This window comes from Chlamydotis macqueenii, chromosome W (assembly GCF_036417535.1).
Source record: "Chlamydotis macqueenii isolate bChlMac1 chromosome W, bChlMac1.mat, whole genome shotgun sequence".
Lineage (NCBI taxonomy): Eukaryota > Metazoa > Chordata > Aves > Otidiformes > Otididae > Chlamydotis > Chlamydotis macqueenii.
In genome coordinates, this window is record NC_141592.1 from 4121602 (window position 1) to 4145900 (window position 24299).

The 24299-nt window shown below is 47.9% G+C and overlaps 1 protein-coding gene across 1 annotated transcript in view; it reads right to left on the reverse strand.

Moving 5' to 3' along the window:
- LOC147596536 (tubulin-specific chaperone A) overlaps positions 1–12132 on the reverse strand; it is an 87929-nt gene extending 75797 nt beyond the window's left edge. Inside the window, exon 1 of the mRNA XM_086769580.1 lies at positions 11997–12132. Within this exon, the coding sequence (XP_086625706.1) occupies positions 11997–12049 (53 nt within the window). The 5' untranslated portion in view covers positions 12050–12132. The remainder of the gene's footprint in view (positions 1–11996) is intronic.
- Positions 12133–24299: the final 12167 nt, after the last annotated feature.

Below are 24299 nucleotides of genomic sequence, written 5' to 3' on the forward strand. Positions count from 1 at the left end.
TACTCCAGCCCCAATGACAGGCACTGCGGCTACTCCAACTCTAGTTACTGGCACTGCAGCCGAATCAGAGAACCAGCCTGTGTCAGTATCAGTCGCCCCTGTACAGAAGAAGAAATCTTGGAAGCAAAAGTCAGCTCGTTTAGTAAGGGATGAGGAAAAACCAGGACCATCACGAACAGAGGAAGAAGAAGAGGAACTCATGAGAGAGGAACTCATGAGAGAGGAACTCATAAATGAGACTGAAACCACCCGATCGTTATCCCTGAATGAGTTGCGAGACATACGAAAAGATTTTGGCCGCCGTCCAGGCGAGCATTTTCTCACCTGGTTGCTTCGATGCTGGGATAATGGGGCCAGTAGCCTGGAATTAGAAGGTAAGGAAGCTAAACAGCTGGGATCCCTTTCTAGGGAAGCAGGCATTGACAAAGTAATTGGAAGAGGTGCACAAGCTCTCAGCCTCTGGAGGCGGCTCCTGTAAAGTATGAAGGAAAGATATCCCTTCAAGGAAGATATTACTTATCATCCAGGCAAGTGGACCACTATAGAGAGAGGTATCCAGTACCTAAGGGAATTAGCTGTGCTGGAAGCCATTTATAGTGACCTAGACAGCGAGGAGTCACCCCAAGATCCAGATGAAGTCCGGTGCACACGGCTCATGTGGCGGAAGTTTCTACGGAGTGTACCATCATCGTATGCCAATTCATTGGCAATTATGCTCTGGAAAGAGGGAGAGGGACCAACAATAGATGAATTGGCTACTCAGCTCCGGCAATATGAAGACACTCTCTCTTCTTCCCTCGTCTCAGCTGTGGAGAAACTGTCTCGGGAGGTCCAGCAGTTAAAAGAGGATAGGTCCTACTCCCCGCCCATACAGAGCAGTATTTCAGCTATTAGGAGTAAACGTTTCCCTGCTCAAGAGAGACGGTACACACGGCGAGGTATCCTGTGGTTTACCTTGCGTGACCAAGGAGAGGACATGAGAAAGTGGGATGGGAAACCTACCTCAGACCTAGAGGCACGGGTACGTGAGCTGTGGGGAAAAACATTTGCAAATAGAGGTTCTCCCCGGAAAACTGCTGCTCCGGTCTCCAGTGGACAGTTCCCCAGACGGAATAGAAGGGCTGATCTTACCTCTGATCCTATGGAAGGGAATTCTGATTCATATTCACAGGAAGTGAGCGATGAATATTATGAACAGGATTAGAGGGGCCCTGCCTCCAGCCAGGCGGAGGAGAGGGACAACAGAGTTTATTGGACTGTATGGATTAAATGGCCTGGCACATCAGACCCACGAGAGTATAAGGCTCTAGTAGACACTGGTGCACAGTGTACCCTAATGCCATCAAGCTATAAAGGGGCAGAACCCATTTGTATTTCTGGAGTGACAGGAGGATCCCAAGAACTGACTGTATTGGAGGCTGAAGTAAGTTTGACTGGAAATGAGTGGCAAAAGCACCCCATAGTGACTGGCCCAGATGCTCCATGCATTCTTGGTATAGATTACCTCAGGAGTGGGTATTTCAAAGACCCAAAAGGGCACCGGTGGGCTTTTGGTAGAGCCACTGTGGAGACGGAGGAAAATAAACAGCTGGCCACCTTGCCCAAGCTCTCAAAGGACCCTTCTGTTGTGGGATTACTGAAGGTTGAGGAACAACAGGTACCAATTGCTACCACCACAGTGCACCGGCGGCAATACCGCACCAACCGAGACTCCACAATCCCCATCCTCAAGCTGATTCGTCAACTGGAGAGCCAGGGAGTGATCAGCAAGTCCCGTTCACCCTTTAACAGTCCCATATGGCCAGTGAGAAAATCTAACGGAGAATGGAGACTAACAGTGGACTATCGTGGCCTGAATGAGGTAACACCACCACTGAGTGCTGCCGTGCCGGACATGCTAGAACTTCAGTATGAACTGGAGTCAAAAGCAGCCAAGTGGTATGCCACCATCGATATTGCCAATGCGTTCTTCTCCATCCCTTTGGCACCAGAATGCAGGCCACAGTTTGCTTTCACTTGGAGGGGTGTCCAGTATACCTGGAATCGATTGCCCCAGGGGTGGAAACACAGCCCCACCATCTGCCATGGACTGATCCAGACTGTACTAGAAAAGGGTGGAGCTCCAGAGCACCTGCAATACATTGATGACATCATCGTATGGGGCAACACAGCAGCAGAAGTTTTTCAAAAAGGAGAGAAAATAATCCAAATCCTTCTGAAAGCCGGTTTTGCCATAAAACAAAGCAAAGTCAAGGGGCCTGCACAAGAGATCCAGTTTTTAGGAGTAAAATGGCAAGATGGACGTCGTCACATTCCAATGGATGTGGTCAACAAAATAACAGCTATGGCTCCACCAGCTAACAAAAAGGAAACACAGGCTTTCTTGGGCGTTGTGGGTTTCTGGAGAATGCATATTCCAAATTACAGTATGATTGTAAGCCCTCTCTATGAAGTGACTCGAAAGAGGAATGATTTTAAATGGGGCCCTGAACAACGACAAGCCTTTGAACAAATTAAACAGGAGATTGTTCATGCAGTAGCCCTTGGGCCAGTCCGGACAGGGCAAGATGTTAAAAACATCCTCTACACCGCAGCCGGGGAGAATGGCCCTACCTGGAGTCATTGGCAGAGAACACCAGGGGAGACTCGAGGTCGACCCCTAGGCTTTTGGAGCCGGGGATATAGAGGATCTGAGGCCTGCTATACTCCAACTGAAAAAGAGATACTGGCAGCATACGAAGGAGTTCGAGCTGCTTCAGAAGTGATTGGTACTGAAGCACAGCTCCTCCTGGCACCCCGACTGCCAGTGCTGGGCTGGATGTTCAAAGGGAAGGGCCCCTCTACACATCATGCAACTGATGCCACATGGAGTAAATGGGTCGCACTGATCACACAGCGAGCCCGAATAGGAAACCCCAATCGCCCAGGAATCTTAGAAGTGATCACAGATTGGCCAGAAGGCAAAGATTTTGGAATGCCACCGGAGGAAGAGGTGACACGTGCTGAAGAAGCCCCACCATATAATAATTTACCAGAAGATGAGAAGAGATACGCCCTGTTCACTGATGGGTCCTGTCGTATTGTAGGAAAACATCGGAAGTGGAAAGCTGCTGTGTGGAGTCCTACATGACGAGTTGCAGAAGCTACTGACGGCCAAGGTGAATCGAGTCAGTTTGCAGAGGTGAAGGCCATCCAGTTGGCTTTGGACATCGCTGAACGGGAAAAATGGCCAAAACTCTATCTCTGCACTGACTCATGGATGGTGGCAAATGCTCTGTGGGGGTGGTTAAAGCAGTGGAAGCAGAGCAACTGGCAGCGCAGAGGCAAGCCCATCTGGGCTGCCGCACTGTGGCAAGATATTGCTGCCCGGTTAGAGAATCTCGTTGTAAAAGTACGTCATGTAGATGCCCACATACCCAAGAGTCGAGCCACAGAAGAACACCAAAATAACCACAGGGTGGATCAGGCTGCTAAGATTAAAGTTTCCCAAGTGGACCTAGACTGGCAACACAAAAGTGAACTATTTTTAGCTCGGTGGGCTCATGACACCTCGGGCCATCAAGGAAGAGATGCAACATACAAATGGGCTCGTGATCGAGGGGTGGACTTGACCATGGATACCATTGCACAGGTTATCCATGAATGTGAAACATGTGCTGCAATTAAGCAGGCCAAGCAGTTAAAGCCTCTTTGCTATGGGGAACGATGGCTGAAGTATAAGTATGGAGAGGCCTGGCAAATTGATTACATCACACTCCCACAAACCCGTCAAGGTAAGCGCCATGTGCTTACAATGGTGGAAGCCACCACTGGGTGGCTAGAGACCTATCCTGTACCCCATGCCACTGCCCGAAACACCATCTTGGGCCTTGAGAAGCAAGTTCTCTGGCGACATGGCACTCCAGAAAGAATTGAGTCAGACAACGGGACTCATTTCCGAAACAATCTCATAGACACCTGGGCCAAAGAGCACGGTATTGAGTGGGTATATCACATCCCCTATCACGCACCAGCCTCTGGAAAGATTGAACGGTACAATGGACTGCTGAAAACTACACTGAAAGCAATGGGTGGTGGGACCTTCAAAAATTGGGATAAACATTTAGCAAAAGCTACCTGGTTAGTTAACACTCGGGGATCCACCAATCGAGCTGGCCCTGCCCAGTCAGAACTGTTACATATTGTAGAGGGTGATAAAGTCCCTGTAGTGCATCTAAGGAATATGTTAGGAAAGACGGTCTGGGTTATTCCTCCCCTGGGCAAAGGCAAACCCACCCGAGGGATTGCTTTCGCTCAGGGACCTGTATGTACTTGGTGGGTGATGCGGGAGGATGGGGAAGTCCGATGTGTACCTCAAGGAGATCTGATTTTAGGTGAGAACAGCCAATAATGTGAACTGTATATAATCATTTCCATAGTTCTTATATGTCATATCAAAGGTATTGCAGCAAGAACACCCTGATCAGTGAAGAATGAGTTTCAATAAAACCAAGAGAGATGCAACGATGATGGAACAGGAACTGGCACCCAACAATTCCTTCAAGATCAACATCTTCAATTTGCAGACCATGGACATGATACACCAGCCACGCCAGATGTACCAACTGCGAGTTCCAGATGCAGCATGCAACAGTCCCATGCTACATACCATCTCTCTTGTCCTGAAAGACTGTATGACAGATGGAACCCAAAGTCATGGACTAAATGAACTCAACAGACTTTGGAGGGATAGCCCATAGATTGAAGGAGTTACATCTGTGTGTGTGTATATGTATACGCATGACATAGATGGTATGGAATAAGGGGTGGATACTGTCCTGGTTTTGGCAGGGATGGAGTTAATTTTTCCTCTCAGTAGCTGGTATGTTTTGGATTTCATGTGTGAAGAATGTTCATAAACACCCTGATGATACCAGTTGTTGTGAATGAGACCAAGGACACCGTCCTGCTTTCCAAGTCTCGCTAATTTGCAGATGCAGGAAGCTGGGAGAAAGACAGACAGCATAATTGATCCAAACTGGCCAAAGAGAGTATTCCATGCCATAAACGTCATGCTCAGTATATAAGTGGGGGCAGGCGAGGGTGGGTATCTGCCTTCCTGGCATCCATCCTTCCTGCTTGTTTTGGCTGGCATCGTTCCCCCTACCTTGCTGGCTCCCTTTTGCTCCTTTGCTTGCTGCTCGGGTTTGTTTCCGTGATCGCTGCTCGGGACAGGCTGTATCGGTCATTGGGACATCGGGTGGTGAGAAAACACATATTGTTCACTTTGTATATTTTTGATATCCTTATATTCTGTTATTATTGTAGTTTTCCCTTTTTATTTTAGTAAATTGTCTTCATCTCAACCCACGAGTTCTCCTTCCTTCCCAATTCTCTCCCCCATCCCCCTGGGGAGGGGGAGAGTGAGCGAGAAACTGTGTGGTGATTTGGGCTAAACCATCACACTCCCAGAGTAATCTTCTCCATAATTTTACCAGGCACTGAAGTGAAACTAACAGGTCTATAATTACCAGGATCATCCTTCTTATCCTTCTTGAAAATTGGACATTTGCCAGCTTCCAGTTGACTGGGTCCTCTCCAGACTCCCAATACTGTTGAAAAATAATGGAGAGAGGTGCCGCAATGACATTGGCCAGCAATTTCAATTTCCTGGGATGAATGCCATTGGGTCCCATAGACTTATGCACATCCAGCTGTAGCAGCAAGTCTCAAAACAAGTTCAGATTCGGCTGAGAGTTTATCATCCCCTCAGTCACAGTCTTCCAAACATAGGGCTCCAGGGGTCCTAGGGTCCATCATCAGTGTTAAAGACAGAGGCGAAGAAGGCATTAAACATCTCTGCTTTGTCTAAGTTCCTATTTGTGAGGTAACCAACCTCATCAAGTAATGCACCAATGTTATCTCTGATGCTCACTTTGAAGTGATTGAACAGAAGCATTGCTTGTTAGGACATAAGCCAGAAGTACAGCAAACATTATTCATGCACATCAAATCTACTTTTTTGAAAGACTGGCTAATCAAATTATGCAATCACCAAGAGCCCGGCTATCAGATTTGTCAGAAAAAACAAAGGGTTCTCCCCATTCCTAGTTCAAATTTATTTCACTGATACATAACAATGTAAGAAGCACGAAAGTAAGTAAAGTATCCACAACCTACAATATAATATCTCAAGAGGGGTACACAAAGAATATGATATACAGATAAAAAAAGAAAATAATCCCACATTAAACAGCTGCATTGTTCTTAGTTTGAAAAAAGTGACGATTTAAGTATCCAATGAGCGAAAAGAACAGGCTACAGCAGATGATTAAAAACAGACAAATGAAGTGTCGAAAAAGTTCAATACATCCTAATGGTTCTTGACCCTTATCTTTTTGTATATACTCTTATAGTCTGAGCATTGAACTGGTCTGGTCCTGATCGGGGATCAATCCTTATCTCAAATTCCTCGAGCCCCACGTTGGGCGCCAAAATAACTGTCGTAGTTCAGCCCCGATCAGGACCAGACTACGCAGTCTCTCTCTCGCTCCCCCCACCCTCCGAGAGAATAGGGGGAGATGATATAAGAAAAAACGGCTCAAGGTTTGAGATAAGGACAGGGAGAAATCCTTAAAGTTACCGTCACGGGCAAAACAGACTCGACTTGGGGAAAACTATTCATTTATTTTCTAAAATTAGCAGGAGAATGAGACAGGGAACAAGATAACCTCCCCCCACCCCTCCCTCTTCCCGGGCATAACATTATCTCTACTACCTTCCCCTCCCGAGCGGCACGGGGGGGGGAAAAGGGAATGGGGGTCGCGGTCAGTTCATCACGCGTTGTTTTACGCCGCTGTATCATCATCAGGGGAAGAACTCCTCGCATTCCTCCTCTGCTCCAGCGTGGGGTCCCTCCCACGGGCCACAGTCCTTCGTGAAACTGCTCCAGCGTGGGTCATCTCTTCCACGGGGTGCAGTCCCTCTAGAACAGCTGTCCCAGCGGGCCCTCCACAGGCCACAGCCTCCTTCAGGCCTCCACCTGCTCCAGCGTGGGGTCTTCCACGGGCTGTAGGTGGATCTCTGCTCCTCCGTAGACCTCCATGGGCTGCAGGGGGACAACCCGCTCCACCATGGTCTTCACCACGAGTTGCAGAGGAATCTTGGCCAGGAGCCATATTACTCCTCCCCCTCCTTCTTCACTGACCTTGGCGTCTGCAGCCGTTCCTCACAACAGGCTGGCAGATGCCTCTCAGGATCCTTTTTACATCTTATTCACTTCTCATCTCCTCTCCACTTCTTGCAGCCAGGCCGGGCCAAGTTGGGCCCAGTCGGCTGCCCGGCGGGAGGCCAGAGGGTGAGGCCTGCAAGGCCCACAAGGCTCGCGCCTCCCCCTCTCTGCCCCCCGCTCAGCTGCTTCACATCTTCTCTTCCCCTTTTTCCTGTTTTCCCCTTCTTAAATACGTTATCGCAGAGGCGTTATCACGGGACATTCTGCTACCAATTGGCTCGGCCTTGGCCAGCAGCGGGTCCGCCCTAGGCCCGGCCGAGTCCACTGAACAAAGGGGAGCGACTTCTAGCAGTTTCCTACAGAAGCTGCCACCTTAGGCCCCCCCTCACTAACAAAACCAGAACAATAACAAAGAAACTATTCAACACATGCAAAACACTATACACAATAGATTCAGATAAAGTGTGGAGTGCAAAACAATGAAGAAAAACTAAGATATTGATTTTTATATGCATTTCTATATGCAGACTCCAAGAAGCAACAAAATCATCAACATCATACTCCTCTCAGCAAAGGATTTTAGATTATGATTACTTGCTTGAATTTGTCCCCTCCCCTCTACCAAATTTAGCTAGTGGCCTTAGGACCCAGAGTGCCAGCAAAAAGGTGAGTATATCATCAGGGAAAGGGTGCTATTAGAAACAAAGTAGAAACATTAGAAGCTTTGTGTCTATTAATTTTGACTGTATATAATTTGAATTGTATTACTGTAATTGTAACTGAACTAATATCCAGTAGGAATTTAAGCAATCTACTCAGTAACTTAGATGCTACAAACCTGTAACAAAATTAAAATCAGCATCAGTGGATTTCCATAAATCAAGTGAACAAACAAGAGCCATGCTAAGCAGTAAAGAAATTGCTCACACAGGATAACAACATTTCTAATCTCTTGTTCTCAGCTCTCAGACTCACTTAAACTGCAGCAGCAGAGAAATTCAGATGAAGAACATGCAAGCTAACCTCAGAGCTGGAAGCACTAAGGACAGTGGTATACAGACATTGAGCTAGCTCCACACTAGCATCATTAAATCACTTCCAGGTCCAGGAGGACATAGCCACATGGTACAGCATTCACCATGTGAACATGCAGGCTGGCACCAGCTCTGACTGGGATCTCCACACAGTTGTTCATTGTTTAGTGTTGACTTTCCCTCTCTGTTTCCCAGTCTATAAACATGAGGAAAAAGCTTGTTCACATAACTTTTGTGATGTTTTATTATTAAGCAATGGCCATCTGAAGTGCTATTCAGTATTACTACACAGTTCGCTCAGTAAAACTATCAAACAGCAGCAATGAGTCAGCACAGAAATTTCCACAAATTACAAATTCTACATCAGTAAAACTATGTCTTATTAGATTGTGGTGGGTTGACCCTGGCTGGATGCCAGGTGCCCACCAAGCCGCTTTATCACTCCCTCTCCTCAATTAGACAAGGGGAGAAAATACAATGAAAGGCTCCTGGGTCGAGATAAGGACAGGGAGATCACTCAGCAATTACAGTCATGGGCAAAACAGACTCGGCTTGGGGAAATTAATTTAGTTCATTGCCAATCAAATCAGAGTAGGGTAATGAGAAATAAAAACAAATCTTAAAAACACCTCCCCCCCAGGCTCAACTCCACTCATGATTTTCTTTAACTCCTCTCCCCTGAACTGCACATGGGGATGGGGAATGGGGGTTTTGGTCAGTTCATCACACGTTGTCTCTGCTGCTCCTTCCTCTCTGACACTCTTCCCCTGCTCCAGTGTGGGGTCCCTCCCACAGGAGACAGTCCTCCACGAACTTCTCCAACGTGGGTCTTTCCCACGGGCTGTGGTCCTTCAGGAAATGACTGCTCCCGTGTGGGGTCCTCCACAGGCTGCAGGGGAATCTCTGCTCCAGAGCACCTCCTCCCTCTCATTCTTCACTGACCTTGGTGTCTGTAGAGTTGTTTCTCTCACATATTCTCATTCCTCTCTTCCAGCTGCTGTTGCACAGCAGTTTTTTTTCCCCCCTTCTTAAATATGTTATCACAGAGGTGCTACCGCCATCGCTGATTGGCTCAGCTTGGGCCAGCAGTGGATCCATCTTGGAGCTGGCTGGCACTGGCTCTGTCAGACATGGGGGAAGCTTCTAGCATCTTCTCACAGAAGTCAACTCTGTAGCCCCCTTCTCTGCTACCAAAACCTTGCCACACAAACTCAAAACACAGATACAGCAGTTCTCAAAAATACCTAGATATCAATAAATTATACTTTTGGCTGACAGAAAGAATACAGAGACTGAAAAAAAATGTTAACTTGAGTAAATCTAGTTTTCCCACATCTCAGAATATTTTGTTTACAAAAACTGACACAAACCATCATCCACTTACAAATGCAAAGAGAACATTTACAATGTTCCTGTCCAAGAACACCAATAACCATAACATAGGTCACGAAAGGGACCCAAACCAAGCAGCAGTCACCAAGCAGCTCAATTAGACCACAATAAAACTATCTAGCTGGAAAATAACATGCAAGTTCCTGATTTGTATGCTGTCGTAGTTCAGCCCTGATCGGGACCAGACTACGCAGTCTCTCTCTCACTCCCCCCACCCTCCGAGAGAATAGGGGGAGATGATATAAGGAAAAACGGCTCGAGGTTTGAGATAAGGACAGGGAGAAATCCTTAAAGTTACCATTACAGGCAAAACAGACTCGACTTGGGGAAAACTATTCATTAATTACTACAAACAGCAGGATAATGAGACAGAGAACAAGATAAACCTAATCCCCACCCCTCCCTCTTCCCAAGCTTAACATTACATCTACTACCTTCCTCTCCCAAGCAGCACAGGGAGGAAGAGGGAATGGGGGTTGCAGTCAGTTCATCACACGTTGTTTTACGCCACTGCTTCATGGTCGGGGGAAGAACTCACATTCCTCCTCTGCTCCAGCGTGGGGTCCCACCCATACGCCACAGTCCTTCATGAAACTGCTCCGGCGTGGGTCATCTCTTCCACGGGGTGCAGTCTCTCCAGAACAGCTGTCCCAGCGGGCCCTCCACGGGCCACAGCCGCCTTCAGGCATCCACCTCCCCCGGTACGGGGTCCTTCACGGGCTCCAAGTGGATCTCTGCTCCTCCATGGACCTCCATGGGCTGCAGGGGGGACAACCTGCTCCACCATGGTCATCACCACAGGCTGCAGGGGAATCTTGGCCAGGACCCGCATTACTCCTCCCCCTCCTTCTTCACTGACCTTGGCATCTGCAGCTGTTTCTCCCACAAGAAAAATTCTTCACAACAGGCAGGCAAACGCCTCTCAGGATCTCTTCACATCATCCATCTCATCTTCTCTCCACTTCTTGCAGCCAGGCTGGGCTGAGTTGGGCCCAGTCGGCTGCCCAGCAGGAGGCCAGAGGGGGAGGCCTGAGCCTCCCCCTCTGCGCCTCTGCCCCCACTCAGCTGCTTCACATCTTCTCTTCTCTCTTTTTTTTTTTTTCCTGTTTTCCCCTTCTTAAATATGTTATCGCAGAGGCGTTATCACAGAACATTCTGCTACCAATCGGCTTGGCCTTGGCCAGCAGTGGGTCCACCCTAGGCCCGGCCGAGTCCACTGAAGAAAGGGGAGCGACTTCTAGCAGTTTCCTACAGAAGCTGCCACCTTAGGCCCCCCCTCACTAAACAAAACCACAACATATGCCCTGCACAGTGACAGGAAACAGGACCTTGCAATCATATAATCAATTTCTTGCTTGCAGCAGTATTTGAGAAGTGCTCCTCATTTTGAGGTTGGTTTGGGTTTTTTTTTTTTTTTGAGAACTCAAAAGTGTCTTTATCTAGCATAAACATAATGATAAACCTGTATAAAGTTTACTTTTCTAGTCTTGAAGTCCAATATTTAAAAGTTAAACAAGTATTATACAGTATACCCATTTTACTGTTTAGTCTTTTACTAAGTGGATTTAAGTAAGTCATAATATGAAGTTGATTGTACAAAACTGGACTATTTAACATCCTGATCTGGCACACATAGTAATTCCTGTCTCTGCCTGAGACAGTGCAGTCTTTGTAGGGTGCAGCCTTAATAAATCCCACCATGACCAAATCTTTAACATCAAAGCCTTGTGCTTACAATCATAATAAGAGGGATTCAGGTAGATAAACTGCAACTTTTCTTAGAAAGAAAGACTGTGTTAAAACTAGACAAAACCAAAACTCAAGTCTTGAACTAACTTACCACCGGTTTTGTGGTGTAAACTATCAAATCAAAAATATCCCATTCAAAATTTCTTTTGGTAAAATAGGTAAGACTTCCTGTCTCTGCGAGGTATGCAGCGAGACTGCCCTGTACATTGACAGGGCTGCGTGACAAAAATCCCCGTTTAATTGTGGTCTCGGGAAAGAAAAGCCTTTTCCTGACGACGGCGCGCAAGACGAAGAAACCGGTAGACAAGGCAGAACTCCTGCAAGGCCGCCCTCCAGCACACCTCGGCAGCCCCACCCCACCGCAAAACGCCCCAGCGCAACAACTCCCAGAACCCGCAGCAGGCACGGCCGACAGCGCACGAAGCCCCACTCGCCGCTCTTTCGCTCAGTCCGGCGGAGCACGGGCCATCTCCTCGCTCAGGGCGACGGGGACCGCCCTCAGAGCTCGCAGCAGGGCCGAGCCTGCTCCCGCTCTCCGCTCGCCCCCTCGGGAGCAACGGGACCGCCCTCAGCCTCCCCCCACGGCTCCCCCTCTCGGCGCACGCACTCACCGCCTCACGACGCCGGTCTTGATCTTGATCTGCCTCAAGCGCGGGTCAACCATGACGGAACTAGCGAAGGATCAACACAGACTGAACCCTAGCACCACAAGAACAAAGAATGCGGAACAGGACCGTAACTACACAACCCAATTCCGCGCATGCGCGAAGCCGCCAGCCGGGACGACATCACCGGGGGCGGGGCTCCGCGCCCCACCCCCCCTCCGGCTCGGTGGAGGCGTCCCCATAGCGACCAGAGAAGGCGGGGCCGGGCCGGACTGGGCTAAGTGCGGGCGGGTTCCGTGGGCCCGCAGTAGCTTATGCGGGGCTGCGACCGCCCCTTGAGCGGCCGAGTGTAATTCACCATTTCTTCATAAGCACACACGCAAAAAAAATCTGAATCCACCCTCAGATGCAACAATAGGAGTTATTCTGAGGTAGAAACAAATTAAAAGGCAACATCAGCACTGGAGGTTCAGTCCTAGACTTATAACCAAGGGCTTCAAGGGCTGTTTTCCTTCATGCTTATACTTAGTTGAGGCTAACCATTTAAGGGGTCAAATTCTAGAAAAATAATCTTTTGGGCCTATGTTTGGAAGAACTACCCCTGAATGAGCATTTAAATCAATAAGAAGCAAAAAAATAGCTTTAATGAATAAATAAGAAAGATATATATAGCTTCAGTGGAGTACAGTTCAGGAAGGTCTGTATAGACCTTTTCTTTTTAACATCCTTTTGTCCTGTGTTAGTCACTTACCCTGACTCTCGACACCTGTTAGTGACCAATACCTCTTCAGAAAACACAGATGTGAAGGAGGATGTCATATTCAATTTCATAGAATCATAGAATGGTTAGGGTTGGAAGGGACCTTCAACGGTCATCTAGTCCAACCCCCCTGCAAGGAGCAGGGACATCCCTGACTAGGTCAGGTTGCTCAGAGCCTCATCCAGCCTGGCCTTGAACATTTCCAGGGATGGGGCCTCCACCACCTCTCTGGGCAACCTGTTCCAGTGCTCTACAACTCTCATGATAAAATTTTTTTTCCTAATATCCAATCTAAATCTACCTCCCTCTATTTTAAAACCATTACCCCTCGTCCTATCACAACAGGCCCTACTGAACAGCCTCTCCCCATCTTTCTTGTAGGCCCCCTTGAGGTACTGGAAGACCGCTATAAGGTCTCCCCAGAGCCTCCTCTTCTCCAGGCTGAACAGCCCCAACTCTCTCAGCCTGTCCTCCTAGGAGAGGTGCTCCAGCCCTCTGATCATCTTCGTGGCCCTCCTCTGGACCTTCTCCAACTGGTCCATGTCCTTCTTATGCTGGGGGCTCCAGAACTGGACCAGGGCAGAGTAGAGGGGCAGAATCACCTCCCTCGACCTGCTGGCCACGCTCCTCTTGATGCAGCCCAGGATGCAGTTGGCCTTCTGGGCCACAAGGGCGCATTGCCGGCTCATGTTGAGCTTCTCATCCACCAGCACTCCCAAGTCCTTCTCCTCAGGGCTGCTCTCAATCCATTCTCCGCCCAGCCTGTATTTGTGCCTGGAAATGCCATGACCCAGATGCAGGACCTTGCACTTGGCCTGGTTGAACTTCAGGAGGTTGGCACGGGCCCACCTCTCCAGCCTGTCAAGGTCCCTCTGGATGGCATCCCTCCCTTCCAACGTGTCAACGGCACCACACAACTTGGTGTCATTGGCGAACTTGCTGAGGGTGCACTCTATCCCACTGTCCATGTCGCTGACAAAGATGTTGAACAGGGCCGGGCCCAACACAGACCCCTGAGGGATGCCACTCGTGACCGGTCTCCACTTGGACATTGAGCCGTTGACCACCACTCTCTGAGTGCGGCCATCCAGCCAATTCCTTATCCATCGAGTGGTCCGTCCATCAAACCCATGTCTCTCCACTTTAGAGAGAAGGATGTTGTGTGGGACAGTGTCAAAAGCTTTGCACAAGTCCAGGTAGATGATGTCCCTTGCTCGTCCCTTGTCCACCGATGCTGTGACCCCGTCATAGAAGGCCACCAAATTGGTCAGGCATGATCTGCCCTTGGTGAAGCCATGATGTGCCAGTTATAGGTCATTAGCCAGCAGCCGTAGGAGTGCATTTGGCACTATTGGACCCCCTTCAGACATGGTATAGGGAGGGCCAAGATTGCTCAAGTACACGGAGCTGTGTCTTATTTGCAGAGGAGGATGAACATATTACACAGACCAGCAAACCTCGCCAGGGACATACGTGCTGGGCCAGCCCAAATACAGCCCTGGCTTGGCAGATTGCCTCTGTAGGAAGATGTTGGTCTTAAAATAAGCAGCCTGCATAACACCATCAATGACTGTGACCTGGAGACAAGTCTACAGATGTATTATTTGATATGCAAACCTGACATCACTGGTGCAGGAAGAGGAGGAAGCAGAGCAGTATTCTGGCAGGCGTAAGGGAAAATGTGCTCCCTTGCTTTGACAGAAATCAAATCTTATTAATCCAGCTATAGAAAGTTGTATCAAGTCATACTGGGGCTGAATCTGTTCTCTAAACAATTCCAAGGCAGTGCAATTTCTATTTACGCTACATACCCTTTGGAAATACAGATCTATACAAGGGAAGATGCATTACCGCTCTGCACCCACCTACACATCAATGACTTTTTCAAAACTAGTCTTCAATGTCATTTCAGTATTTGACATAGTTGTTTCATAAACAAAGAGGCCGACAGCAAATAACAGTATGAATATAAAAATTGCCTAGAAGCAGCAGTATTAAGAAAAGTAACTCATGTTTTCAAGTGCTACAAATGTTTTATTTCTAGCCCCGAAGCATTAACTCACATCACTGACAGTGTGCAGGCTCAGCGACTGAATTTTAGAAGTAGAATACAATTGCTTTCTTACAGCTAATTTAGATAAGTAAACAGATAATAATATATCCAAACTGATTTCATATTTAAGCATGTATGATGAAAGCATGAAAAAAAGTGTTGCTGGTGGATGCTGAAGGATATTGTAAAATGTGCTTAAAAGCGTGATCTACTTTGTTATTAATAAAATTTGATATTAGTACCTGAAAATTACAAAGTAACAATTAAAAAACAGTGACCTTATTTCTATGGGTCTGCATATCCAGATATCCAAGAAACTATGCATAATGCTTTCCAAGACAGACACTGCTGTCCTGGTTTCGGCAGGGATGGAGTTAATTTTCCTCTCAGTAGCCAGTGTGGTTTGGATTTCATATGTGAAGAATGCTGATAAACACACCCTGATGAAATGAGTTGTTGCTAATGAGACCAAGGACACTGTCTAGCTTTCCAGGTCTTGCTAATGTGCAAGTGCAGGAAGCTGGGAGGGATATAGCCAGAATAATTGACTCAAACTGGCCAAAGAGAGTATTCCATGCCATAAATGTCACGCTCAGTATATAAGTGGTGACTGGCCGGGGGAGGCATCTCTCTCTCTCACTCCTTTGCTTGCTGCTCGGTTTCGTTTCCATGATCGCTGCTAGGGACAGACCATATCTGTCATTGGGACATTGGGTGGTGAGAAATCGTACATTGTTCATTTCGTACATATTAGTATCCTTATATTCTGTTATTATTGTAGTTTTCCTTTGCTATTCAAGTAAACTGTTTTCGTCTCAACCCATGAGTTTTCCTCTCTTCCCAGTTTCTCTCCCCCATCCCACTGGATAGGGGGAGGGTGAGTAAGAAACTGTGTGGTGACTCGGGCTAAACCACCACAGTCTTTTTGGCGCCCAATGTGGGGCACGAAGGGGCCTCACTAGATCAGTCAGGAGATTGTCAGACTTTAATCTGAGGATCCAAGGTTCCAGCCCTGAGTCAGTCCCAAAGGACTGAGATAAGGACAGGTTTGAACACAGTGTGATGACAACAGATTTGGTACAAGCATTACTTATGTCCATTTGGTCATCGCTGCTCACAATGTTGTTTTATTTGCTCTTGGAGTTGTTTTTAGAGCTGTATTGGGCAGCACCCTACTTGCTGCTGTTTGTCGGTGTTTATGCATGGCTTGTCTTTTCTGGGATTAAACGTATCATTCTGCTATGTTGTGTGGCACTGGTTGGTTTGATGACATCACTGGTATCGGGACCGGTTTCATATTTGTGTTCAATGGTGGCGGGCAGCACGCAGACTGAAGAGGCAGTGGCAGCTCCACCCGGGTATTTCGGGAGCCATCTCGTGGGTGTTGTTTGGAATTATAACTCTTGATTTGGTTTTGGAAGCCAGGTCGTGGAGTGGGTGGGCATCTATTTACAGCTTCCCCCACTTTGCCCAGCTAACTTCAACAGCTTTTGAGAATTTTGAATACCCTTGGGATACCCCAACTGTCGTAGTTTAGCCCTGCTCAGAACCAGACTATGCAGTCTCTCTCTCACTCCCCCCACCCTCTGAAAGAATAGGGAGAGAGAAAATAAGAAAAAAAGGCTCGAGGTTTGAGATAAGGACAGGGAGGAATCCTTAAAGTTACCGTTATGAGCAAAACAGACTCGACTTGGGGAAAGCTATTCATTTATTACTAAAAACAGCAGGATAATGAGACAGAGAACAAGGTAAACCTCCCCCCACCCCTCCCTCTTCCCAGGCTTAACATTATCTTTACCTCCTTCCCCCCACCCCAAGCGGCGCAGGGGGGGAAGAGGGAATGGGGGTTATGGTCATAGAATCATAGAATCATAGAATCATAGAATAGTTAGAGTTGGAAGGGACCTTCAACGGTCATCTAATCCAACCCCCCTGCAAGAAGCAGGGACATCCCTGACTAGATCAGGTTGCTCAGAGCCTCATCCAGCCTGGCCTTGAACGTTTCCAGGGATGGGGCCTCCACCACCTCTCTGGGCAACCTGTTCCAGTGCTCTACAACTCTCATTGTAAAAATTTTTTTTCTAATATCTAATCTAAACCTACCTCCTTCTAATTTAAACCCATTACCCCTTGTCAGTCCATCACATGTCGCATCACACCACTGCTTCATCGTCGGGGGAAGAACTCCTCACATTCCTCCCCTGCTCCATTGTGGGGTCCCACCCACGGGCTACAGTCCTTTGTGAAACTGCTCCGGTGTGGGTCATTTCTTCCCTGGGGTGCAGTCCCTCCAGAATGGCTGCCCCAGCGGGCTCTCCACAGGCCACAGCCTCCTTCAGGCCTCCACCTCCCCTGATGTAGGGTCCTCCATGGGCTGCAGGTGGATCTTTGCTCCTCTGTGGAACCTCCATGGGCTGCAGGGGGACAACCTGCTCCACCATGGTCTTCACCACAGTCTGCAGGGGAATCTTGGCCAGGAACCACATTACTCCTCCCCCTCCTTCTTCACTGACCTTGGCGTCTGCAGCCATTCCTCTCACCAGAAATTCTTCACAACAGGCAGGCAGATGCCTCTCAGGTTCTCTTCACATCTCATCTCCTCTCCACTTTCTTGCAGCCAGGCTGGGCTGAGTTGGGCCCAGACGACCGCCCAGCAGGAGGCCAGAGGGTGAGGCCTGCAAGGCCCACAAGGGTCACATCTCCCCCTCTCTGCCCCCGCTCAGCATCTTCACATCTTCTCTCCTTTTTTTTTTTCTGTTTTTCCCCTTCTTAAATACGTTATCGCAGAGGCGTTATCAGGGAACATTCTCCTACCAATTGGCTCGGCCTTGTCCAGCAGTGGATCCGCCCTAGGCCCGGCCGAGTCCACTAAACAAAGGGGAACAACTTCTAGTAGCTTCTTACAGAAGCTGCCACTGTAGCCCCCCTCACTAAATCAAACCAGAACACCAACTACTACCATGTGCGTGTTGACAGGTCTCTTGCAGCTATCTCAGATCTTGATCTTGTTTAAGTTTAAAAAACTATTTAAGAATACTGTGGCTGCCATAACCCTGGCAGCAGGCATTGTGGATACTCCAACGCTGGCAAGAGGCACTGCGGATACCCCAGTCCCCACTACAGACACTGTGGCTACTCTAACTACTGATACAAATGCTGTGGTGACTTCAGCCCCTATGGAAGGCCACGGCTACCTCAGTCCCTGCTACGGGCACCATGGTTGCTTCAACCTCCATGATAGGCACTGTGGCTACTCAAACCTTGGCAAGCAGTACCGCAGATAAACCAAAACAACAACCTACGCAATTATCAGTTGCCCCTGTACAGAAAAAATACACCAAAAAATCAGTTTGCATAGTGAAAGACATTGAGGAACCAGGGCCATCTCAAGAACAGGGAGAGGCAGAAGCCGAAGTAGTCACCCGATCCCTGTCCCTGAGTGAGCTGCAAGATATGCGAAAGGATTTCAGCCATAATCAAAGTGAGCAACTTGTCACCTGGTTGCTCTGATACTGGGACAGTGGGGCCAGTAGCCTGGAATTGGAAGGTAGAGAAGCCAGGCAGCTGGGATCTCTGTCTAGGGAAGCAGCCATTGACGGGGTCTCCTGCTTTTATTTAGTGAGGCGGGGCTATGGCGGCCCCATTCAGGGCCCCATTTAAAATCATTCTTCTTTCAGGTTACTTCATACAGAAGGCTTACAATTTGGGATATACATCCTTCTTCTGGTTTTGTTTAGTGAGGGGGGAGCCTAAGATGGCAGCTTCTGTAAGAAGCTAGAAGCTGCTAGAAGTTGATTCCCCTTTGTCCAGTGGACTCGCCCGGGCCTAGGGTGGACCTGCTGCTGGCCAAAGCCGAGCCAATTGGTAGCAGAATGTTCCCGGATAACACCTCTGCGATAATGTATTTCAGAAGGTGTCGTAGTTCAGGCCCGATCGGGACCAGACTACGCAGTCTCTCTCTCACTCCCCCCACCCTCCGAGAGAATAGGGGGAGATAATATAACAAAAACGGCTCAAGGTTTGAGATAAGGACAGGGAGAAATCCTTAAAGTTACCATTACAGGCAAAACAGACTCGACTTGGGGAAAACTATTCATTTATTACTAAAAACAGCAGGATAATGAGACAGAGAACAAGATAACCTCCCCCCACCCCTCCCTCTTCCCAAGCTTAACATTATCTCTACTACCTTCCCCCTCCCCCGAGCGGCACAGGGGGGAAGAGGGAATGGGGGTCGCGTTCAGTTCATCACACGTTGTTTTATGCCACTGCTTCATGGTCGGGGGAAGAACTCCTCACATTCCTCCTCTGCTCCGTTGTGGGGTCCCACCCATACACCACAGTCCTTTGTGAAACTGCTCCGGCGTGGGTCATCTCTTCCATGGAGTGCAGTCTCTCCAGAACGGCTGTCCCAGCGGGCCCTCCACGGGCCACAGCCGCCTTCAGGCATCCACCTCCCCCGATGTGGGGTCCTTCACAGGCTCCAAGTGGATCTCTGCTCCTCCGTGGACCTCCATGGGCTGCAGGGGGACAGCCTGCTCCACCATGGTCATCACCACAGGCTGCAGGGGAATCCTGGCCAGGAGCAGCATTACTCCTCCCCCTCCTTCTTCACTGACCTTGGCATCTGCAGCCGTTCCTCACAACAGGCTGGCAGATGTCTCTCAGGATCTTTTTACATCTTATTCACTTCTCATCTCCTCTCCACTTCTTGCAGCCGGGCCGGACCGAGTCGGGCCCAGTTGGCTGCCTGGCAAGAGGCCAGAGGGTGAGGCCTGCAAGGCCCATGAGGCCTGCGCCTCCCCCTCTGTGCCTCTGTCCCCGCTCAGCTTCTTCACATCTTCTCTTCTCTTTTTTTTTTTTTTTCTGTTTTCCCCTTCTTAAATACGTTATCGCAGAGGTGTTATCACGGAACATTCTGCTACCAATCAGCTCGGCCTTGGCCAGCAGCAGGTCCGCCCTGGGCCTGGCCAAGTCCACTGAACAAAGGGGAGCAACTTCTAGCAGTTTCCTACAGAAGCTACCACCTTAGGCCCCCCCTCACTAACCAAAACCACAACAGAAGGGGATAACAGAAAAAAAAAAAGGAGAAGAAAGAAGATGTGAAGAAACTGGAGCAGGGGCAGAGAGGGGGAGGCACAAGCTTTGTGGGCCTTGCAGCCCTCACCCTCTGACCTCCTGCCAGATGGCCATCTGGGCCTGACTCTAGCCCAGCCCGGCTGCAAGAAAGTAGAGAGAAGATGTGAAGAGAACCTGAGAGGCATCTGGTCAGACGCTAAGGTCAGTGAAGAAGGAGGGGGAGGAGTAATGCTCCTCCTGGACGAGATTCCCCTGCAGCCAGTAGTGATGACCGTGGTGGAGCAGGCTGTCCCCCTGCAGTCCATGGAGGACCCCACGCTGGGGCAGGTGGATGCCTGAAGGCGGCTGTGGCCTGTGGAGGGTCTATGCTGGGGCAGCTGTTCCAGAGTGACTGCACCCTGTGGAATAAATGACCCATGCTGGAGCAGTTCACGAAGGACTGTAGCCCATGGGAGGTACCCCACAATGGAGCAGGGGAGGAACGTGAGGATTTCTTTCCCTGATGTGTGATGAACTGATGGTAACCCCCATTCCCTCTTCTCCCCTGTGCTGCTCGGGGTGAGGGGAAGGAGGTAGAGATAAAGTTAAGCCCAGGAAGAGGGAGGGGTGGGGGCAAGTTTTCTTGTTCCCTGTCTCATTACCCTGCTTTGGTTTTAATAATAAACAAATAGTTTTCCCCAAGTCGAGTCTGTTTTGCCTGTAATGGTAACTTTAAGGATTCCTCCCTGTCCTTATCTCAAACCTCGAGCCTTTTTTTCTTATATTATCTCTCCCTATTCCCTCAAGGGTGGGGGGAGCGAGAGACAGACTGCGTAGTCTGGTCCCGAGTGGGGCTAAACTACAATACAGGGTGATTGGAAGAGAGTCAGAAGCCTGCATCCTCTGGTGGAGACTCCTGTCAGGCACAAGGTACAGGTATTACTTCAAGGAAGATATTATATGCCACTCAAGCAAGTGGACCACCATGGGGAGAGGTATCCAGTTTCTGAGGGAATTAGCTGTTCGGGAGCTGATTTATCATAACCTGGATGACCCGCAGACATCTGTGGATCTAGATGAAATCAAATTATCCTGACCCATGTGGCGGAAGTTTGTTCAGAGTGCACCATCATCGTATGACAACTCACTGGCAGCAATGAGTTGGAAAGACGATGAAGCACCAACTGGTAGGTGCAGTGGCTAACCAGCTCTGACAATATGAAGACAATTTCTCTTCCCCAATATGGGCCTGTGTCTCGACTGTGGAAAGACTGACTGAAAAATACAAAAGCCTGTTTGAAAAACTGTTTGAAAAACTGTCACAGGGGTTTCAGAAACTGGAAGAGGATAGGTCTTACTCTCCACCTGCACGGACCAGTATCTCAGCTCTTAGAAGAAGACCTCCTCCTCCTCTTGCTCAAGGGAGACAGTATAAGCGATGAGGTGACCTGTGGTTTACCTTCCGTGACCAAGGAGAGGCTATGAGGAAGTGGGATGGGAAACCTACCTTGGCCCTAGAGGCATGGGTATATGTGTTGCGAGGTAAAACAATCGCAAAAGGAGGTTCTCCCAGGATAACTGCTGCTCCAGTCTCCAATGGAGAGTTCCCCAAACAGCGTAGAAGGGCTGATCTCACCTCCTGATTCATATTCACAAAAAGTGAGTACCAAATATTATAAACAGGACTACTGGAGCCCTGCCTCCAGCCAGGCGGAGGAGAGGGACAGCAGAGTTTACTGGACTGTATGGATTTGATGACCTGGCACATCAGACCCACAAGAGTACAAGGCTCTAGTAGACACTGGTGCACAGTGTACCCTGATACCATCAAGCTATAAAGGGGCAGAACCCATTTGTATTTCTGGAGTGACAGGAGGATCCCAATAACTAACTGTATTGGAGGCCGAAGTGAGTCTGACTGGGAATGAGTGGCAGAAACACCCCATAGTGACTGGTCCAGATGCTCCATGCATTCTTGGTATAGTTTACCTGAAGAGAGGGTATTTCAAAGACCCAAAAGGGTACCGGTGGGCTTTTGGTATAGCCACTGTGGAGATGGAGGAAATCAAACAGCTGTCTACCTTGCCTGGTCTCTTGGAGGACCCTTCTGTTGTGGGGATGTTGAGGGTCGAAGAACAACAGATGCCAATTGCTACCACCGTGATGCACCAGCGGCAATATCGCACCAACCGAGACTCCCTAATCTCCATCCATAACCTGATTTGTTTATTGGAGAGCCAGGGAGTGACGAAAAAGACTCACTCACCCTTTAACAGTCCCATATGGCCAGTGAGAAAATCAAGTGCAGAGTGGAGAGTTTTCTTTTCTTCCCAGTTCTCTCCCCCATCCCCCTGGGGAGGAAGAGACAGAGCAAGCAACTGTGTGGTGACCATGACTAAGCCACAACACACTCCTTTTTTAATTAAAGATTTGTTGAGGTTTTTTCCAGAACTCTTTTGAAATAATTTCTAGCCTAGTCTTTTGTAGATATGTTTCCATGCGAATTAGTGAAGTTACACAAGAGGTGAACACACTCCATTATGAAGATTATAAACTCTGTTGTACCTTTTGAGTGTTACAAAAACTGTAGATTCTTTCATGAATTTTGCAGCATTCTTTGTGTGTTTCATCTGGTTGAATTTTTTTCATAAGGTCTATTAGTCCTAAGTCATTATGTGCACACCGTTGCATAGAGGCGGGTGCCCAAACATAATTTGCTGATGCTCCAGATATGCTGACATATGGAGCAAGATATTCTGTACATTGGACTTTTATATGTATCTTTCCATATTCTCCTGTATTGTGTTGACGCGGAAGTAACGGACACTGCTGACGACCAATATGATCAAGCAAATGCCAATTTATTGTTGATACATCCCGGTTAATATAGCCCTTCTAATTCCGTATCATGCGCAAGCTCTCTACTAACTGGCTAACTATATCATGCACACGCTCCTAGCTAAAATATGATTCGTTAAGTCTCTATGTTCACACGCACGGCTCTCTCCACCTGCACCCTGCTTCACGTTCAGCCCCCAGTCACGTATGCCAGCTGTTTTCCTTCTTCTCAAGGTTGCTTCATTTACTTTCTCACAGGAAGCTTCATTACTTTCTCACAGGCGGCCTCATTATTTTCTCACAGGTGGCTTCAGTACTTTCTTACAGGCAGCTTCAGTACTTTCTCACAAGCGGCTTCAGTGATGTCCTTGAGGCCTGCTGCTCACAAACATAACAATTCCATTCGGTCTGGATTGTTCACTAAGTGCCCCTGATACTCCAGGTATCCAACAAATCCCCCTTTTTGTTTTGAACAATCCAGACCCACTTTCATCATATGTTCCATAGCTTTCACAAAGCATTTTAAAATATACCCCAAAATCATCAGTGTCAACAGCAAACCTGTCAATAATACCAACCCATAAACTATCAAATCTTTTAGCCAGCCTGTGACCCCCAAGGATTTCAACCAGTCTGCTAACCTGCTTTCCCCTTGTATTGCATGCATGTTGCATCATAACTCTGCCAACTGATAGCATATCGACTTAGAGTGATCAGAAACATTCATGCAACACATACCTTCAAAATCTTCATATCCATGTCCATGCGCTAATAACAAAAAATCAATGGCTGCTAGATTGTGCAAAAATGTCATGACGCATGCTATCCATGTCTTCTAATAATCCTGATAACATGCTAGAGGTTAAATTCATCTGCTTTTGTGCCCAACAAGCTAATTTATTTAAGTTAGCTAAAGTTTTTGCAGTTGCTGCCCAAGGAACAGATAAAGATAATCCTATCCGCTCAGCTGTACCCAACAGGGTTAAATTGCTGTCACAATGGGGAGTCAATAGTTTTAGCAATCTTCTTGCTCGAGTATGATACTGTAATGTTCTCATAGATGGAGCAAACACTATCAATTTTCCAAAATAACATGGTCCTCCTATAGCCCTTTTTGGTACTCCTGACCTTATTTTACTACAATATCAACTAAGTTCATGTAGGCCTCTACTGAATCTCCCTTTTTTTTTTTTTTTTTTTTTTTCTTTTTTTTTTTGGTTAGCCAGATTGTCTGTATTGAGTTGTTAATCATTTTTTGCAAGCATGGTATGTTAATGATTATGCCTAGTATGATGCCTAGTATCACAATTCCGATTTTAACCAAGGACAGCAACCACCCAGTTATGCCACACACAAGCTTAGTTAATAAAATTACTGATCACACGTTATACATATTCATGATTGCGAAGCAAAGCTAAGTTTCACTACCTTCTAGTAATTTTCTACTATAACATTTTTCTACTATTATAGATATAACAACTCCAGAAACTTTCTTATCTATAAGAGCAATGACTAGTTTTCTGCAGGCCTCTGTTGAAACAAGCCATAAATTCTGCTAACAATGTTTTGTATCTTAAAGCTTCCCTTCTCATTCCATGGC